Genomic DNA, 19,117 nt, shown 5'->3' with positions numbered 1-19,117 from the left:
GCATAAGTTTAATAAGATGAGCCCATAGTAAAGGGGTAGCATTTTAGTAGGATACAGAATTGGCTGACTAACAGAAGACAGAGTTGAGATAAGGGGTGCATTTTCAGCATGCCAACTGTAACCAGTGGAAAGCCACAAGGATCAGTGCTGGGGCCTTATTATAGGGGATTCAACTGTCAAAGGGCCATGGGACTTAGCTGTACACGTGTAGATCATTGACGGCAGCAGGACAGGTGGAGAGAGCATACAGTGTCCTCGGTTTTATTATCGGAGACAAGAGCAAGAAGGCAACATTGAACTTGAAGAAGCTACTTGTTAGACCTCACCTGGAAAGATACGAATGCAGTGGACAGTGCGCAGGAGCAACCGACAATAACGATTCCAGGAATGGCGAAGGCAATGGCCTAGTGTTATTATCGCCAAACTGTTAATCCAGAGACTCGGGTAATGCTCTGGGGACCTGGGTTCAAATCCTACCATGGCAGATTTTTGAATTCAATAAATAAAACTAACTGAAATTAAAGAATGCAATGACGACCATGAATTCATTGTTGGGAAAAACAACAATTCACCAATGTGCTTTAAGGAAGGAAACTGTCATTCTTCTTGATCAGGACTACATATAACTCCAGACTCAGAGCAATGTGGCTGACTCTTAACGGCCCACTGGGATGGGCAATAAATGCTAGCATAACTAGCGACGGTCTCATCCTGTGAATGAGTATAAAAAAGAAGAAACTTCAATCGAGAATAGAGTGATGAAGCTGGAATTGCTCCCATTGGAGGGGAAATTTTTATAAAGGCTATCAAAATCCTGGGTGGGTAGGAAACAGCAGATAGGGAGAAGATGTTCCCACTGTGGAAAGGAGCAAGAACAGAAGCATACAGATTTAGTGACCAGCTAAAACGAAACAGCAAGTAGTTAGGGCATGGAAAGCAATATCTGGAAATATGGCGAAGGCAGGTTCAATTGAGGCATTCTAGAGGGTATTGGATAGTTATTTGTATAGAAATAGCTTGCAAGGGCGTGGGGAAATTGGAGATTAACACTAGGCAATATATGCATTAAAAAAAAGACTTGGTGCAAGCACAATAGGCTGAATGGCCTTCTTCTCCATCACAACAATTCTGTAACCATGACTCTGGGTGGCTGGAGAGCAGTTAATGTAACATCTTTATCCAAAAAAGGGGAGAACTGTAAAATTAGCAATGACAAACTATTAAGTATAACGACTTGAACATTTAGAAATTGTTGGTTTAATGAAGATCGAAGACAGTTCTTAATTACAAGGTATGCTAAAACAAGCTATGGCCTGAAATGACCAATTGAAAAAAGGATATACAAGTACCATGTACATAAATCTTACAATAGGCTTGCAAGAAAGATTCAGGCCTATGATATGTGAAAACTGGGTAAAAAGCCAGTTGGCAAATCAGGAAGAGATACATAGCAAATTAACATTATCCCAATCTTCATAAATCTAGGCAAGTACATGGAGAATGGAAACAGAAGATAGGGCTACTGACAGTCAAGTACCGAATCCACATTTGTTCTTGCTGTACATGATTTGGACATGGGTTTGGGAACATAAAGTTAAAAGCTACAGAAATTTAGGGGACACTGCAACAAACTTCAGGAAGACAGATATGACTTAAATCAGACAATTGTAAATTTACAGAGTTTGGGAGGATAAATAGAAAATGAGGCTACATCTTCAACGAAGAGCTGTCAAAGGGTATTTATGAACAAAGAGAGTAAGGAATTCCAATACAAACTTACTTAAATTTGACAGATCAATAAAGACAAAGCAATAATCGAGACCACATCTGAAATACTGAAAACAAATTTTGTATATAAAAAGGAAAGATAAGGTTCACATATCCTGGGTATTGAGGGAATTTCTTAGGAACAGAGGTTGTGTAACTAGCATTGGTACTCATTTAAAGAATTGGCCTAGACTCACTAAATTGGCAAGATTATGAATCCAGAGACCCAGGTAATATTCTGGGGAATCTGCAATCAAAACGCACGATGGCAGATGGTGAAGTTTGAATTCAATAATGTCTGCAATTAAAAGTCTAATGAAGACCATGAAACCATTGTTGATTGTCAGAGTGGTAATCTTAAAGAAGTTCATAAAATCTTGAGAGGCACAGATAAAGGTGAATCTCCTAGCTGTTTTCCCCAGGGTATGGGAGTCCAAAACTACAGGGCATAGGTTTAAGGTGAAAGAAGAAAAAGATTTACACGGGACCTCAGTGGCTACTTTTCACACAGCCAGTACATGGAACAAGGTGCCTGAGGAAGTGGTAAAAGCAGGTACAATGATCACATTTGAAAGATATTTGGTTAGGTACATTGACAGGGAAGTTTTAGAAGAATATGGACAAATTAAATCAGTTCGGTTTAGGAAACATGGTTGGTATGGACATGATGGACGCAGGGGTTTGTTCTGTGTTGTATAATTCCATGACTGCATATATTATCAATAAAGAATAGAAAACGCCAGCAGTACTCAGTGTCAACATTGGGTGAGAAACAGAATTAGCATTTCACAAATGTGAAACATGCAGTTCTTAAAATTCATTCACAGGATGTGGGCATCATTGGCTAAGACAGCATTTATTGCCCAATACAGCAAGGACAGTACAGTCATTGAGAATGTAGAACAGATACACTGGGACACAGCCAGGAATGAGACACTACAGTTTCAGTTTCAGAGAGACAGCCACTGCTGAACTAAACACTTCCAACTAATTAAGTAATTGTTGGTATGTTTAGTGGACACTTGGCCAGCTACTACTGATAATCAAAACTTAGTAATGTTTTAGTAAGCTATGTTAATGTGGAAAACAGTCCAAAAAACAAAATTACACCTTACACAGAGTAACCTGACAAAATTTTAATTTGGAAATTCACTCATGACCAAGAAATTGTGGAAAATATCATGAATTATATGTTACAAATATTAAAACCGTTAAACTTAAATACAAACAGAACATTTTATAGTAATTCATAACTGATTATTCAATAATTCTCACATTGCATTAGTATAATTAGTCCAGTGGCAATATGCCAATTCACTTCCATCAATGAGCTGCAGGACAAAAGTAGACTTTGTATTTGCCAAAACAACAAAGTCAAGTTATTTAAGGCAGGTTTAAAAAAAACACTGAGCTGGCTGTCAGAAAAGGGGCTGAGAATACAAAAACAGGGACTGGGTTAAGAATGCAACCACTTCAAATGCAACTCTTAGAAAAGGAGGGCTCAATACAAACTGAGGAGTTACATATAAACAAAATAACTAATTCAACTTGCATTTGTCTATAAATCATTTATCAATATTCAACAGATACTGAAGGCCGCAGGCCAAGCAGATGTCACATGATCCCTCTCCAATGTTAGCAGGTATGCACAAATCTGCAAAATAGAAGCAGTTAGAGCTACTAGAGATAATAGGAACGGCAGATGCTGGAGAATCTGAGGCAACAAAGTGTGAGGCTGGATGAACACAGCAGGTCAAGCTGCATCTTAGGAGCACAAATGCTGACGTTTCGGGCCTAGGCCCTTCATCAGAAATGCTACTCCTCCCACAGATCTGACACAAACTGAAACTATAATCAGCAGGTTTGAGATATTATCATAAAGCGCTAGAAAAGCACAGCAGGTCTGGTGGCATCTCTGGAGAGAGATACAGTTAACGTTTCTAATTTGACTTACTCATTTCTGGTTATAGCTGTATTCAAACAGCTTTAGGTAGGGGACAGCTAGTTCTGGAGCATAATTCTTCAGTACCATTGCATTTGCAGTATCCAATACCTTCAACCTTTATTTGATGTACAGACTACATCAATCGCTGATGACTAGCATCTGTACAGCTTGAGACATCAGGACCAGCTCAATGTGGAACAGATACCTATTTTTCAATCAGAAATGCTGTTTTAAGCATTTCAGCCTTGTCTTTAGCACTGATTCCTCATCACTGAGGCTAGGGATAATTTGCAAAGCCTCGACCTCCTGTTAGTACTTTTAAAAATACATCCACCACCATTCATGACTGGATGTGGCAGGACTGCACAGCTGAGACCTGATCCACAAGTTACAGGATTACTTATACCCATTTAAGTGCGCACTACTTTTGTTGTTTGCTTTAAAACAATCCTTTGTTGCAGCACCATGTTGCCATCTCATTTCCAGGTACACCCTGGTACTGTTTGTGGCTTGCCCTCGCAGTCTTCCTTATCCTAGGATTAATTTCCCAGCTCAGATTGTGGTTGAATACAATTCTACTATTACTGATGGCCCACAGTAAATCATCGATATCCAGGTTTGAGCTGCTAGATTTGTCTTGAAGTCTGCCCCATTTAGCACAGTGGTAATGGTACAATGCAATACATAACACCCCCAACGTGAAGTCAGTGTTTTGTCTCCACAATCAACCTTTCATCTCTCTTACTGAGACAGTCATGGACAGACATCTGCAACATGTGGATTGGTGACAGTCATGCATATTTTCCCTCTTGTTGGTTCCCTCACCAAAACTGCTAGACTGGATCTATGTAGCCCATTTCCTTTAGGACCTGACTGGCTGTCAGCAGTGTGCTACCAACCCACTCTGGGTGATAGGAAATTGAAGTCCCCCAATCAAAAGTGCATTGTGTACTTATGCACCTTTGCGCTTCCTCTAAGCGATATTCAACATGTATGATTATTGATTTAACTGATGATAGCCAAGGGATAGGTGCAGTCAAAATGAAGGGCTCAATGAGGAGGATGAGGGGTCCATGGTTTTTTTTTAAAAAATACAGTTAAGGACACTATCCAAAAATTAAGGCATTGTACGCAGCAAGAACCAGTGGTAGGCCAAATGATGAGGATTTTCTTTTAGAAAGAAGTGGCGGATGACTGAAAAGCTAATGAAGTGGGAGAAAATTAAAGAAGAAAGTAAATTGAAAAGAAATAAAAACAAGAGAGCTTCATGAGGTATTTAAAAAGCGTAACTAAACTAATTATGGAACGCTTGGAAGATACAAGAAAATTAACAGAATTAGGAAACAGCAGATAATTTAAATCAATATTTTGCTTTGGTCTTCATGGTGGAGGACACCAGAAACATCTGAAAGATAACAGATAAGTAGACTTTATTAGGAGGGTCAAAATGTTTGACAAATTAATGGACTAAAGGCACACAAGGGGCTAGGACCAGATGATATGCATGCCAGGGTTTCAAGAAAGCAGCTACATAGAGAGGGAAGGTATTGGAGGAAATATTCCAGAATACACTGGACTGTAGGAAGGTTCCAATTGACTGGAAAACTGCAAAATGTGATGCCCATTTTCGAGATGGGAGGGAGACAGGGTGTTGGAAACTATAGGTTAGTTAGCCTGACAGCTATTGTGGGGAAACACTGGTCCATTATTAAAGAAGGAACTGCAGCAGCGTAGCTTGAAGGTTAGCACTGCTTCCTCACAGTGCCAGGTTCAATTCCAGCCTCGTACAACTGTGTGGAGTTTGCATATTCTTCCCCTGTCTGCTGGAGATTATGGTGGGTGCTCCAGTTTCCTGCCATAGTCCAAAGATGTGTAGGTTAGGTGGATCGGCCATGGAAAATGCAAAGTTATGGGGGAAATAGTGGGTGGTGTCATGTCTGTGTGTATGCTCCTCAGAGAGTCGGCGTAGGCTTGTTCAGCTGAATGGCCTGTTTCCGCACTGTAGGGATTTATGAAAAACGAAGGTCAGACACCTAGAAAAGCATGACACAATCAAACATCATGAGCATAGTTTTGTGAAAGGGAAAATTATGGGACAAATTTTCTGGAATTCTCTGAGGATATACCAAGCAGAGTCGATAAAGGGGAAATTGTAGATGTAGTGCATTCGGGTTTTCGGAAGCCATTTAATAACGTGCAATCATCTTTTTACGTGGCACAAGATCAAAGTTCATGGTTTTGGGGATAGTATCATAGCAAGGATTGAAGATTATCTTCTGTGTGTTAACCAGAGTTGGAAATAGGGCGTTTCACAGGTTGAAAAGTCATAATTAATTTGGATTTATATTTACTGTCATATGTACAAGAAAAAAAGTGAAAAGTTCTTTTGTGTGTTCTACATAAAATGTCGCCACATAAGCGCCATCTTGAAACACTGAACATGATGCAAGACTTTACTGCAATAGGGTTTATCTTTTTCTCTCCATGTTCCTACTCCGCGCAACATCAGCTGGTGTCTGAGGTGGACTCCCCGAGTATGATCCTCTACTGCTGCTGCAATTGTGACTGCCACATCCAAGCTAGAGCCATGGGTCTGGGGATGAGCAGGTTCAGTGCCTTCTGTTCCCCATCGCATGATTCTATGGACACTGCTGCCAGACATCAGGGTCTCTTTTGCTGATGCTACCACTCTTTCAAGCATTAGGGTCTAGCTGCGGAGCTGGCGACTCAGTTCAGCATGCAAGTCCGGGAAGGGGGAGGAGACAGCCCAGGACCTGGTCACGCTCGCTGGGAGATCCCTGGCTGAGGTGAAACTGCATCTTGCTTGTCCTGCATTGGTACTGCTGCTGCTGCTGGAGGCCTCCTCCCTCACCTGCCAGGCTCCAGGCTTTAAAGAAAAGAAAAAGAGCAAAAGCAAAAGAAAAGAAAGCAGAAAGGAACAGACGAGCCCCAGGCTTTGCCCAGTTCCTCCGTTGCCAGCCTAACATCTAGAATCAAGTTCCACAAGGATCAGTCTGGGCCTCAACTATTTACCCTCTAAATTTATGGTTTGGAGGAGGCAGGTAGAGAATAATTTATCCAAATTTGATGATACAAAACCAGGTGGAGTGGAAGTTGTGAAGAGGACTTAAGGAATCTTCAAGTAGATATAGATTAGGTTCAGCAACTGGGCAAAATCTTATCAGATAGCATTTAGTGTAGGGCAGTGTAAGGTTATGCACTTTGGCAGGAAGATTCAAAAAGCAGACTATTACTTAAATAGAGTCATTCCAAAACAGCACAATGCAGAGGGATCTGGATGGTTTTATACAAAAAACAGAAAAGGTTAGCATGCAGATGCATCAAATAATTAAGAACGCGTGTAGAATTTTGGCCTTTTATTGCTCAGGGACTGTAATTTAAAAATAGGGAAGTCTTGTCAAAATTGTATTGGCTGGAGCCGAGGCCACACCTAGAATACTATATACAGTATTCATCTATATTTAGGAACAGACTATATAGCATTGGATTCAACAAGGTGTAGAGCTGGATGAACATAGCAGGCCAAGCAGCATCAGAGGACCAGGAAAGTTGATGTTTCGGGTCTAAACCCTTCTTCAGAAGTTACTGAAGGTCTAGACCTGAAACATCAGCTTTCCTGCTCCTCTGATGCTGCTTGGCCTGCTGTGTTCATTCAGCTCTACATCTTGTTGTCTCAGATTCTCCAGCATTGGCAGTTCCGACTATATGGCATTGGAGGCAGTTAGAAAGAGATTCACTAGAATAGAGGGTTGACACATCAAAAGCAACTATGTAAGTTAAGCCTTTATTCATTATAGTTAAGAAGGAGGGCTGGTCTTACTGAAACATACAAAATTCTGGCAGGGCTTAATAGGGTAAATGTTGAGAAGATACTTCCATCAACAGAGGAATCTCAAACTAGGGGACGGAGGTATAGGACAAGGAGGCACCTATCAAAAACTAAAATGCGAAGGAATTTCTCCGCAAAGGTAGAAAATGTTTGGAATTCTCTATCCCAGAAAGTGGAGGCCAGATCAATGAATGATGGGGTAGACTGTAGAGCTTGGGTAGTCTACTCCTGGTTTTCTCTCTTCCATTCATGTATTCAGGTGATGCAACTGTATGTTAAATATTTCCACGGGCTGAGAAACGTTACCTACATATTTAGTAGAAAAAGTGCACGCAATATACTGATGTGGAATATATCTAATTGAAATAATATCCCCGTAAAAGATAATCCAATACCTTGAAAATGGAACTCTTGAAGTCTGTTTTAAAACGTAAATTAAAGCGTTTTATTCTGTACGTAAATACAAATACTAAATTATTGGGAAAAAGTAACATTTCCTTCGCACAGATATTAAATTATACGGGACAGTAACAATGGTTCACTTCTTAAGATTACAGACTTCCAAATTCATGGCCTATAAAACACCCGATCAAGAGTCTAATAATGCTAGAATGAGATGAATACAATATTCCCGTTATCAAGCTTTAATACAATTATAAAGGCACCGTGCAAGATATGAAAATACGGATTTCCAGGATTCACGCGTTAGTTTTAAATACGAGTCAAAGACACGAGCGATTACTCTCGGAAGAGCAAAAGTATTCATTCAAACATGATTGAATGGGTTTAAGTGACCAATAAGCTTATCTTATTTTTTTAAGAACCGAGCTGGTGCCCGTCTGGATCAGCGTGAAACCTTTTCTGCACCGGAAAAAGCGGCCAAAGCCAGTAGCTTTGAGCAGGAGATAGTGGAAACTGCAGATGCTGGAGAATCCAACATAACAAAGTGTGCGGCTGGATGAACACAGCAGGCCAAGCAGCACCTCTCTGATGAAGGGTCTAGGCCCGAAACGTCAGCTTTTGTGCTCCTGAGATGCCGCTTGGCCTGCTGTGTTCATCCAGCCCCACACTTTGTTATGTTGGATTCTCCACCGCCGGCGGGACATGGTTAGCCGAGTGCTCCGCTCTCACTCACCTATCCAGCGGCTGCGCCGAGACCGCCGTCAGATCCGCGCCGCCCGACATTTTCCAGCAATCCGACCCACCACCCCCTTCAACTGCCTTCGCTCGTTTGTTTCAGGAGGCTCATGTAAAGGGTTGAGCTCGGCCTCGCTCTGCGGCCTAAACCAGACGGCGATCGAACGGAGAGGGAGACCCGCTGTGGGCGAGCAAACCTGAAAGCTGGGCCGAGGGATCGCGGCGGCAGGATGAGTGCGCTGTAGCCGTAGGGGCGAACACCCATTAAACTTCTGGTTTTGGGTTTTCCTTGCGTGAACACACGCCGATCTTTATGGGATGCTTTTTGTTTGTGTGTATTGAGGGTGGGCGGTGGAGTAGCTTGAAGAGAAAACGTGTATTTGTTTCAAAACACAATTGACCACTTCCGAGCTGCGACCTCCATTTACTGTGAGGTAATAATAACGTTGAGCCCAACCGGAAGTGCGCCCTCCGCCGCGCACTCGGCGGAGTCCGGCGGGCCCCGCGGAGCCCGCTGGGAGATGTAGTTCCATTCCCGCAAGCAAGGCCGGCGGCGGCAGCGCAGGCGTTCCTCCGCCGGGAACTGCATTGTCCGCCATGCACCGCTGCGCAGCGTTCACCTGTGCACGCGCACGAATGGAATCCCACAGGCTGCTTTGGTTGGGTCTGTGGCTGCTGGGGTAAAGCGTTTGGAAGTTTGCATTGCGCACCAGGAAAGGGACTGGCACTTTCATTCCCCACCCCCTTCCCTCCCCACAAACTATTTCAGAGATTCACACCAAGGTAATAACTGTTTTCGGTAATCCGGAGACGATTGGGAACCTATCAGAAGAAAGCTGTGAGATCCAAGATTAAATACTGCAGAGTGAAACCTCCTTGAATTATAAGTAAATAGAACCGAATGTTAGCTTGACAGCAAGATATTAACATTTGGTTCGTTTCCCACTATGCGAACAGAACAAAGCAATCATGTTATTAGCGTACTATTGATAAAAATATGTTTCTTGTGACCTTGACTATTGCAAGGGCTCAAATTGACCTCTTCATTATAAATCAATGGCGAATAACAGCTTGTCAAACGGGCAAATAAAGGAGGATGCTATCGTCGATTCATGTATTTAACATTTTTTTATGTTTCATTTGTTTAGATTGGTTGGTTAGCTGAAATTAATATTTTACTTGTAAAGTTGACAGATTTGTTTTTTATTGTTTTGGCTGAAATGTTGGACAATGTATTTAGATAAGTGCATTGTTTGCAAGTGTGTTTGAATGTACGCCCTACAGAGAAACCATTTCTTTGCTTTTCGGGTACGGTGCTCGACATAAATATATGCGAATAATATCCTTTATTGGTGAACGCTACTTCTCTTGTTTGTTTTTATTTGATTCTCAATGTTGCCATATAAAACGAACCTGACAGCACATAACATGAATGTTGATACGAGCTGACAATGACCTTGAGGGTCTGGATTTGGTGATAAAATTAATTGCGTTGTTAAAAATGCACGTGTAAAGTTAACCTGCGTACATTTCACTTTGGTCTGCTTGCCTGTCAGATTAAAGACGCGAGTCGAATTCGTTACGTGTGCATCGTAATGATTTACAGTATTGCAGATGCCACTTTTGTGACTGTCTTTTCTAAATTTGTCTGCAAAAAATGGAATTATGAGTTGTCCAATCGTCATTTGGCCATTTGCAATAACATGCAAAACAAGGAGCCATTTTATGAAATAAGCCATTAGTTGTTGTGGATGAATGGCGTAAACATACTGCATGGTAAAACAGCAATATACAGAAGCTTTCGGGATATTTTAAGATGTCATTGCGTTAGGCAATCTAAACATTGTTCAGGTCAACAAAATTGCAGACGCGAAGAAAAGACAAGGTCACAAGTTACGTGTCAAATATGGTTCTGCCTCCATAAGGGTGTTTCGACGCCCCTTGTATTAAAATCGTGTTTTCGAAGCATCGCCTAATAATACCTTAACGTGAAGATAATTTCATGCAAAACAGGTTCTTGTTTACTTAAATTAAGCAGGTTGCTGATTTTTTTCATGCTTCCCTCCTCCCCTCCACTGGGTTCGAGATTCAATAAAATGCAGTATGGTGCCAGATCTGTAACCCCAGATATTTGTTTTATTTAAATCGACAGTGCTGTGGTGGCCAAAAAAATACACCTCCCTGCAGGTCGCGTGATTGTAAATGTAATATTGGATCTTGGAAATGGCGTTTTTGAAAATTTAAAATTAATTTTAACCTTCTGAAGGACGCTGCACTATTTATTGACGTATGCAAATTAGCACAGAGCTTTGAAAGCTCTTGAACAGGAACAAGAATCGGTTTCACATTGCGGGTGAGAGCTGAAGTTCCGGTGTAAAGAAAGACGTGGCGAAATTAGTGAATATCTGTGCCCGCATCCCAAATCTCTCATTCTGAGGGGGAACCAGAACACGAAAGGGTGAAGCTGCTACTCATTTTTTCTTTTTTTTTAAAAAAAGGCATTTAATATTGTCTGGTTCACTCCCCCACCCCCATCGCTCTGCTTAAATGGGCGATTACACATTTGCTTTACAGTCACCTAGCAATGATACAGGATTTTCGCCAGCGGTGAAGTACCAGAGCACAGCTAATAACGCGCCTTTGTTTTTTCCTGTTTTAGCTCCGCAAACCATGCAGGATGATTTACTGATGGACAAAAGCAACCCCCAGCAGCTTTCACCAAGGTCAGAGCAAAGCACCGAAGCCGCAGAAACCCCCAAGTCAGAAGACAGCTCAGTGAGTATAAACGCCCCGGTTTCTGCCCAGAATAAAGAGAAGGCGCAGATGGAATCGCCAATTTTGCCCGGCTTGAGCTTTCAACCCCAGGAGCCAGGTACCTCCCTGTCTCCTTCGTTCAGTACGTGGTCGACGGGCACCACGAACACGGCGGATGATAGCTTTTTCCAGGGTATCCCGGCCGTCAACGGGACGATGCTGTTCCAAAATTTCACTCACGTCAACCCGGTTTTCGGTGGTACTTTCTCGCCTCAGATCGGCCTGGCTCAGCAGACACAGCACCACCAAGCCCAGCAACAGCAACAACAACGGAGGTCGCCCGTCAGCCCGCAGGCTCCTTTCGCCCAGCGCAGCGCCTACAACCACCAGCCCATCATGACCAGCAAGCCGTCCTCGGCTTGGAACAACCATCAGAACACCACCTGGAGCACGGCCCCCAACCCCTGGAGCGGGCTGCAAGCCAGGGACCCCCGGCGAGCTGTTGGGGTGCCTTCCCCCCTCAACCCTATCTCTCCACTCAAGAAACCCTTCTCCAGCAATGTCATCGCCCCTCCGAAATTCCCTCGAACTGCACCCACACTAACCCCCAAGTCGTGGATGGATGACAATGCCTTTCGGACAGACAACAGCAACGGCATGTTGCAATTTCAGGTACAGTATACCGACCTTGAAAATTTCATTTTGACCAAATGTACAAAAGACGCAGTAGGACATGACCTTCACAGTCACATTGCATGTGCCATCTTTAATGGAACATGACATTGCAGAGAAAACATCACATCTGTTACTTTCAGCTAGGCAGTGACACTGTTCAGCCTAAGTACATCCTCAGTAGATGAGAATACTAGATCGTGTTCTTCTTGCACTTCAACAGCAAGAAGCTTACCCCGACCAACCCCTCTTCGCCCTCTGAGAAAGGACTAGTAACAGTGGCCCCTGCTGATCCCAATGCCAGTTTAATTTTGACAGTGTCTTCATTGTACTTGTATAATTTTTGTTTCAATGTTAAAATTAGGCGTTTCCATGTCCTTTCTTTGTTGGCAGTATTCAACTGCCTTTGTATTCTTTAAAAAAATAAACAGCAGGCAGACCGTCTATATTTTAGAACAATTAATAATTGACAAGACTGTGAAGCTTCGTAGTCAGTGAGGAGTAGAATTATTGAAGAATTTGGAAAACAGTTTCTTTTTGCCTGAATTGTTAAATTTAGCACTATTGGGATAACTTGCCCTTCATCTTTTAAGGCCCTTTGTTTGGGCAATTGTTTTGACGTCAAACACAAGAGGTGGAGCAACATACTGTCATCATTACTATTTCAGCTGCTTGAAAGCAGAAATGTACAGCCATTTCTGTGGTACACCAGTCATGTATTGACTGTAAATATTTGCAGGATAGAATGAGAACATATTCAGCATATAAACCTCTGAAGATGTTAGCTTGGTTTTATTTTGTATTGAAACTGCACATTATTATGCTGTTCTCTCTGTGTATAGATCAATTTTCAGCTTCCTATTTTAACTTTTTGAAAGTCCCAGTTAAAATGGGTCAAAATCCTTTGGTGATTCTCCATCAAAATAATTATTTATAACTGACCTTTAATGGCAAATTGGCGAGGGATTGACAACCTTCACCATTGTGCAGACCCTGAACAACGAAGTCAGATTCTGCATTGCATGCGTTTGTTAATGGATATTGCAGCAATTCAAGTGGCCCCAGGGACAAGATGTTATATGGCTGTACCCAAATAATCCTCCTAAATAAAATCAACAATTACTACTGGGATTACCTTTTTGTTGTTAGTAAGATGTAATCTATTGTCAAACTACAATCTTCATTTCTGCATGCAGACATTTGTTCCGTCACTTAGGATTTTATTCGTTTGACTGTAAATGTTTATTTTCATACTTACATTTGATTATTATGCTCAAAAATCAGTTTGCAAAATCTAGAAAGCAAAGGTTTAATAATATTCTGTTTTGTGATAGAAGCCATGAAATAATGCCAGTACCAGTTCATGTGGTTTTGTGCTGATGGGTTTTATAACGTATGAGACCTGGAAAATGCAACTCAGTGTTAGGCTAAAGTGAAATGCAAGTCATGGTTGCATTTTTTTTGCTGGGAATCACACATCAGTAAGTAGTATGTGTTCTCGTACAAAGCCAGTTCTCAGTGATGTGAAATGGTGGTTGAGGAAATGGAGACCATATATCGTTGTTACAACTGAATGGAAGTTTACTGCTTGCTGTTCAGTTTTTGGAACTAAATGCTATGCAGGGTAATGCATTCTCCAATTAAAAGCCTATGTACTCTGATACATACATATTCAAACATATTTATCATGTGTAAAATTAAGATTGTCAGATAGCCTTTAGGTAAATGTCCAATTATTTAAGTATATTTGCATATGTAAACAAGTTAGTTGTATTATTTTGTAATGCAATCAATGTAGAATTGACCTAAATGGGCTGAATTTTTTTAATCTGTTACAAAATATTATTCTATTGAATAGGCTAATTCAGGGATTTAGTGCAAAAATGTTGCCCTTATAATTAGTCCTGAGTGGAAAATTTTAATGAGGCATGATTTCTATAATATCCTGAACCTGCTGGCCATGTAATTTCTGGTAGGCTTGGTATTTTATTGGTCTAATCCCAGACTTGTTTTGCAAATGAGGTCATAGCTTACCAGATGTATCAAGGATATGCAAAAGAAAAACTCACCATTCTTACCAATCAGAGAAAGGATATAGATAGTTACTAATGTAATATGAACTAGCAATGTTTGTGGACCACCAAAAAAAATCTAAGCTTTTCCACATTCCAAAGGACAAACCGAGAGGTTACGAATGTCATTTGCGTAAAAGATTGGGATGGCAAGGATGTACACTTTGTGTGTGAATGCCAAATGGGATTGCCCTGCTAGTTGAATATCAAGGTTTTAATATACATGGTGATGGTGGAGCCGGGCAACAGATTTGAAAATTTGCTCTGCAAAGCCACCTACTGCCCATATCCTGTAACAACACCAGGACAGGCGACAGCATTGTTAAATGTGAATTGTTGACATAGTAATTTACAATAGGAGGAAAAAAAATGGAATGGTAATTATAGGAAGAGAAATTTGCCAATAGAAAACACTTATCCCACAAGTAAATTCAGGAATGTAACCTTCTGTTTCTGTCATCCAGGCAAATTATATGAATGCATGATCTGATTGTTCCCTGTTGTTCATAGTTACCCTGAAGATTTGTTAAATGAGGAATGTTAAGTAGTATTATTGGTTGCGTTAAGAGGATTGATCTGTAAGCAATGGGGAAGAGATTGTGTAGTACTGGGTACGGGTCTCAGATAGCTATATTTTGATGTCAGTTCCAGAGTATGTTGATCTTTAGTTAAATATCCATATTTGGGATAACGGGCAGTAGAAGAAAGCAGATAGTGGTATCTAGCATGATTGAAGGAACAGTGGTGACTCCTCCAATTGATCTCGACCACAATGTTCCCATGTTCCTTTGTTTTTTTGTTTCAGAATCAGTCTTCCTTTCTGCTTTTAGCTGTACCCCACTAATGCAAGTTTATCTTCCTATGAGGCGTACTAATGTGTTTTCTGACGAGTACATTGTATGTCTGTATGTTACTTAATTTAATATTTAAAATACAAAAGAACAGCATGTAATGAAAAATAAACTGAGCTTTTCCTGAGAAAAGACAGATAATTTCAGTCATCTCCTACGCAGGAGTCTACACAGGAACTACGCTCCTCAATACAATTTCACGGCTTTGCTTTCAATCATGAAATCCTGCCCTGGATACACTACTTACTCCTCCCAATTCTTTGTGTTCCATTCCTACTCGTTTTCCGTTCTATCACTGCTCGCAGTAAGATGATCCCCTTGTAATCCCAGTTGACTGTAGGCTTTTCCCTTCAAGTTGGTAGATGTTATGGGTGCAGGAGCTGCTCTTGGAGCTTTGGCTTTCGCTGCAGCCCATTTTGTAGTGGTTGCATGTTGCAGCTGTGCTGTGCTGGAGATGGAGGAGAACGTTTTAAGCTGGTAATTCTAATCAAGAAGGTTGCTTTGCCTTCGATTTATATTGAATTTCTTGAGGATTGTTGAAGCTGAGCTTGTTCAGGCAATTCCTGCTGTACTTTATAGATCATGGAATAGTTCTGAGGTTGGAAGGTGAGTTATTTGCCACAGGATGCCCAGCCTCTGACTAATGTTGGACTGACGGTACTTGTTTGGATGATCTAGTTATGGTCCTGATCAATGGTGACAACCCATTCCCAAAGTTTTGATGATAAAGGATTTGGGAAGGCTCAGACAGTTGAATGTCAAGGGGAAATGTTCAGATTTTGTTACCGGTGATGGTCGATGCCTGGTACTTGTGTCATTGTGGCACAAGCTATCTTTCACAAGGTCAAGCTTGTATGTTGCCTTAATCTTAAGCAGGCAAGTAGGATCCGCCTCCTTTAGAGTGGAGAACTCACTGACAAAGCAGCTGAAAATGGCTAGGCCGAGGTCACTGCCTTCACAAAGCCCAGTAACAACGTCCAAAGGTTGAGATGATTGCTTTTAATAACCAAAGCTGTCTTTCTTTGCTGCAATGGGGTCTAGGCCTAGGTGGTTCTCATGGAACTGAAACTGACCAACCTTGTAGTCATTGATGCGGGTGCCACTTGGCATGCTTGACAACTCATTCCATTACCCTAATTGACAGTCAACTGAACCAGTGATTGTCCAGATCAGATTTGGGCTGCATTTTGTGAACAGGAAGTACTGGACAATTTTCTGACTTCTGTGGGGAAATACATATGGTGTGATTGTACTAAAACGATTGAGCTGGACATGTGGAAAGTTGTGGGGAAGAGAATCCTCCAAGTTTTGAGGAGCATTTGTGGGAGCTTTGGCAGGAAGCTACACTGGGTTGTTTATATAGCAGTCGAGGCTGAAGATATTTGCAAATGCTTGAGATTTGATAATTTGAGATGTGGATATTCATGGCACTGCCACCTCATCTTAGTTATTTCTTTTTCCATCACATTTGCTTCTGGGTGGGCAGGACTGCAGATGTTTGGTCAAACCTGTGAATTCTTTTAGCTCCGTCTTAACTGTTTCAATTCCACATTCTTGGCATTCCATGTTGTAGCCTTATCAGGTTGGCAGCTCATTTTTAGGCATCTCTGCTATTCCCCCGGCAAGGTCTTCCACAGGGTTGGTCTCTAGTTTGATGGTACAGTGAGGGACGTGCTGGCTGTTGTGTTCGAGTTCATTTCTGTTGCTGGTAATTGTTCTTGTGGTTGCCAAATTTCACACTGTTCGATCCAGTTAGTTCCAAAATGTCTTGCATGGTAGTGCTGTAAAACACAATGGAGATGTTCTGTTTGGGAGGATGGGCCTTCCTCTCCATAAGGATTGAGAGGTGAACATTCCTTACCAGTACTATTTGGACTGATGCATCCTCCACAAGTAACATTGAGATGAAGGCAAGGTCAAATAAGCTTATTCCTCATTGTGGCAAGTGGTAAGAAACAATCTCGTCGGCAATCATCTCCTTCAGTACCTGAGAAGCAAGCCAGTGATGTTATTCAGCAACAATGCAAAATTATTTTAGCCATGGGATTGCCAATATATTCTTTTCGGAAAACAATTATTTAGCTTTCAGATCTCTGCATCCACGTATTCTATTTTGATTTGACCTATTCAAGATCTATTTTCGTGGAGTGTTGGGGAAGATAATGAAATTACTATTTGTTTTGTACAGACTCTGGTTTCAATCATTTTGGTTGATATGATTTCAATTTCTGACATACTGACTTATAATATTGTGTCTAATTGTAGACTTGAGTAAATTGATCAGAGCCCCTCCCCACTTTAAAATAGTAGTCATGGTAACAATGACAAGCAAGAAGTTATTTCTTCGTAAACAGAAACAGTCTTTAGAACTTTGGGAGCATTGAAGGGACATTGTGCCTTTTCAGATCATTGGCTTGTAAAGTGTGTGTTATAATGACAACAGTTGGATGTTTATATCAAGATGACCGATAACCTGGAAAGGTTAGTAAAAAAATTCTTCCTCAGCCAATTGTCTCAACTCTTGGATAGTGACATTTACTTCATAAAAATGGCATAGTATCATTAATTTTCTGTAACCTGATTCTGCCAGTTTAGGATGCGATTGGCATTTATACTTGTGCTTTATATTTTAATACTAATTACACATACGTAGTTAATTACTTGTTTGGAAACTACTTATTAAGTTGGCCTTCTAATAAATTTGAAAACGTTAGGTTTTTTTTGTTTTACAGTTCTGTTGAAAACTGTTGTGTTGCTCTATGCCCTTGTGCGTAATGTACAGGAAAAGTGTTCAGTGATTAAAACCGTGAGCTTGTCCATTTTTTTGTTCCTATTTTTAACAGCTTGAGTTTTTTATTGAATCTGATGTTGAGTGCTTGGGCATCTTGGACATTCATGCTAGACTTCGATTTTGGAATTACAGTTGTGGTTGTTGGGGGTCAGTCAACTCTCTGCTCAGAGACATGACTGCAGGAGTTCTTCAGGGTAATGTTCAAGGCCCAACTATCTTCAATTGCTTTGTCAATGATATTGTCTCCACTATAAGGACAAAGGCGGGAGTGTTCACTGAATTATGTTACGCACTAATTACGTCTCCTTAGATACTAAAGCAGTCCATGTCCAGGTCTTGCTGCATTTGGATGATATCCAGGCTTTGCTGCAAAGTGCCAAGTAACATGCCACACATACGTCAGTCAATGACTATCTCCACCATGAGAGCATCTCGCTATTTCATTTTGACATTCAAAGCCACAGTCACTGCTGAATTTCCCAGCTTCAACATCCTGGGGGTTACCATTGACCAGAAACTGATCACATAAAGTGGCTACTAGAGAAGGCAAGGAATCCTGCAGTGACTTACCACTCTGACTTCCCAAAGTCTGCCCATCATCCATCTACAAGGCAAAAGCCAGGAGGTTAGTGCATCGTGTTTGTTTGGATAAATGTAGCTCCTCTGACCCTAGAGTTTAACTCTATCCCAGGACAAAACAGTCCACTTAATTGATTGGCACTTAAATATTCACACTTCCCACCACTGACACATAGCAACCAGATTGTGTGTACCACCAAAATGAAACACTGCAGAAATCCACTAAAACTCCTGAGGCAACACCTTCCAAATCCATGAGAGATAATGGGAACTGCAGATGCTGGAGAATCCAAGACAACAAAATGTGAGGCTGGATGAACACAGCAGGCCAAGCAGCATCTCAGGAGCACAAAAGCTGACGTTTCGGGCCTAGACCCTTCTTCAGAGAGGGGGATGGGGTGAGGGTTCTGGAATAAATAGGGAGAGAGGGGGAGGCAGACCGAAGATGGAGAGAAAAGAAGATAGGTAGGGAGGGGATAGATCAGTCCAGGGAAGACGGACAGGTCAAGGAGGTGGGATGAGGTTAGTAGGTAGATGGGGGTGCGGCTTGGGGTGGGAGGAAGGGATGGGTGAGAGGAAGAACAGGTTAGGGAGGCGGAGACAGGTTGGACTGGTTTTGGGATGCAGTGGGTGGAGTGGAGGAGCTGGGCTGGTTGTGTGGTGCAGTGGGGGGAGGGGACGAACTGGGCTGGTTTAGGG

General features: G+C 41.6%; 2 protein-coding genes across 8 annotated transcripts in view; one reads left to right on the top strand and one right to left on the bottom strand.

The window, feature by feature from the left end:
* The window catches only part of marchf5 (membrane-associated ring finger (C3HC4) 5), a 107,132-nt gene extending 97,967 nt beyond the window's left edge, over positions 1–9,165 (bottom strand). The window contains exon 1 of one of the 2 annotated variants that reach the window (XR_009446980.1): positions 8,698–9,165. Coding sequence is in view for 1 of the 2 variants with exons in the window: in XM_059653121.1 (XP_059509104.1) it covers positions 8,698–8,747 (50 nt within the window). In the remaining variant the exon portion in view is untranslated. The remainder of the gene's footprint in view (positions 1–8,697) is intronic. The other variant, XM_059653121.1, reaches the window with a different exon arrangement.
* Positions 9,166–9,352: 187 nt separating this feature from the next.
* cpeb3 (cytoplasmic polyadenylation element binding protein 3) overlaps positions 9,353–19,117 on the top strand; it is a 106,482-nt gene continuing 96,717 nt past the window's right edge. For 4 of the 6 annotated variants that reach the window (XM_048550913.1, XM_048550910.1, XM_048550909.2 and 1 more), the window contains exons 1-2: positions 9,490–9,813; positions 11,359–12,125. In XM_048550913.1, the coding sequence (XP_048406870.1) occupies positions 9,756–9,813; positions 11,359–12,125 (825 nt within the window). In that variant the 5' untranslated portion in view covers positions 9,490–9,755. The other 2 variants (XM_048550912.2, XM_048550911.2) reach the window with 2 other exon arrangements.

The sequence above is a fragment of the Stegostoma tigrinum genome, chromosome 20 (genome assembly GCF_030684315.1).
Source record: "Stegostoma tigrinum isolate sSteTig4 chromosome 20, sSteTig4.hap1, whole genome shotgun sequence".
Lineage (NCBI taxonomy): Eukaryota > Metazoa > Chordata > Chondrichthyes > Orectolobiformes > Stegostomatidae > Stegostoma > Stegostoma tigrinum.
This window is presented reverse-complemented; position numbering and strand designations above follow the sequence as displayed.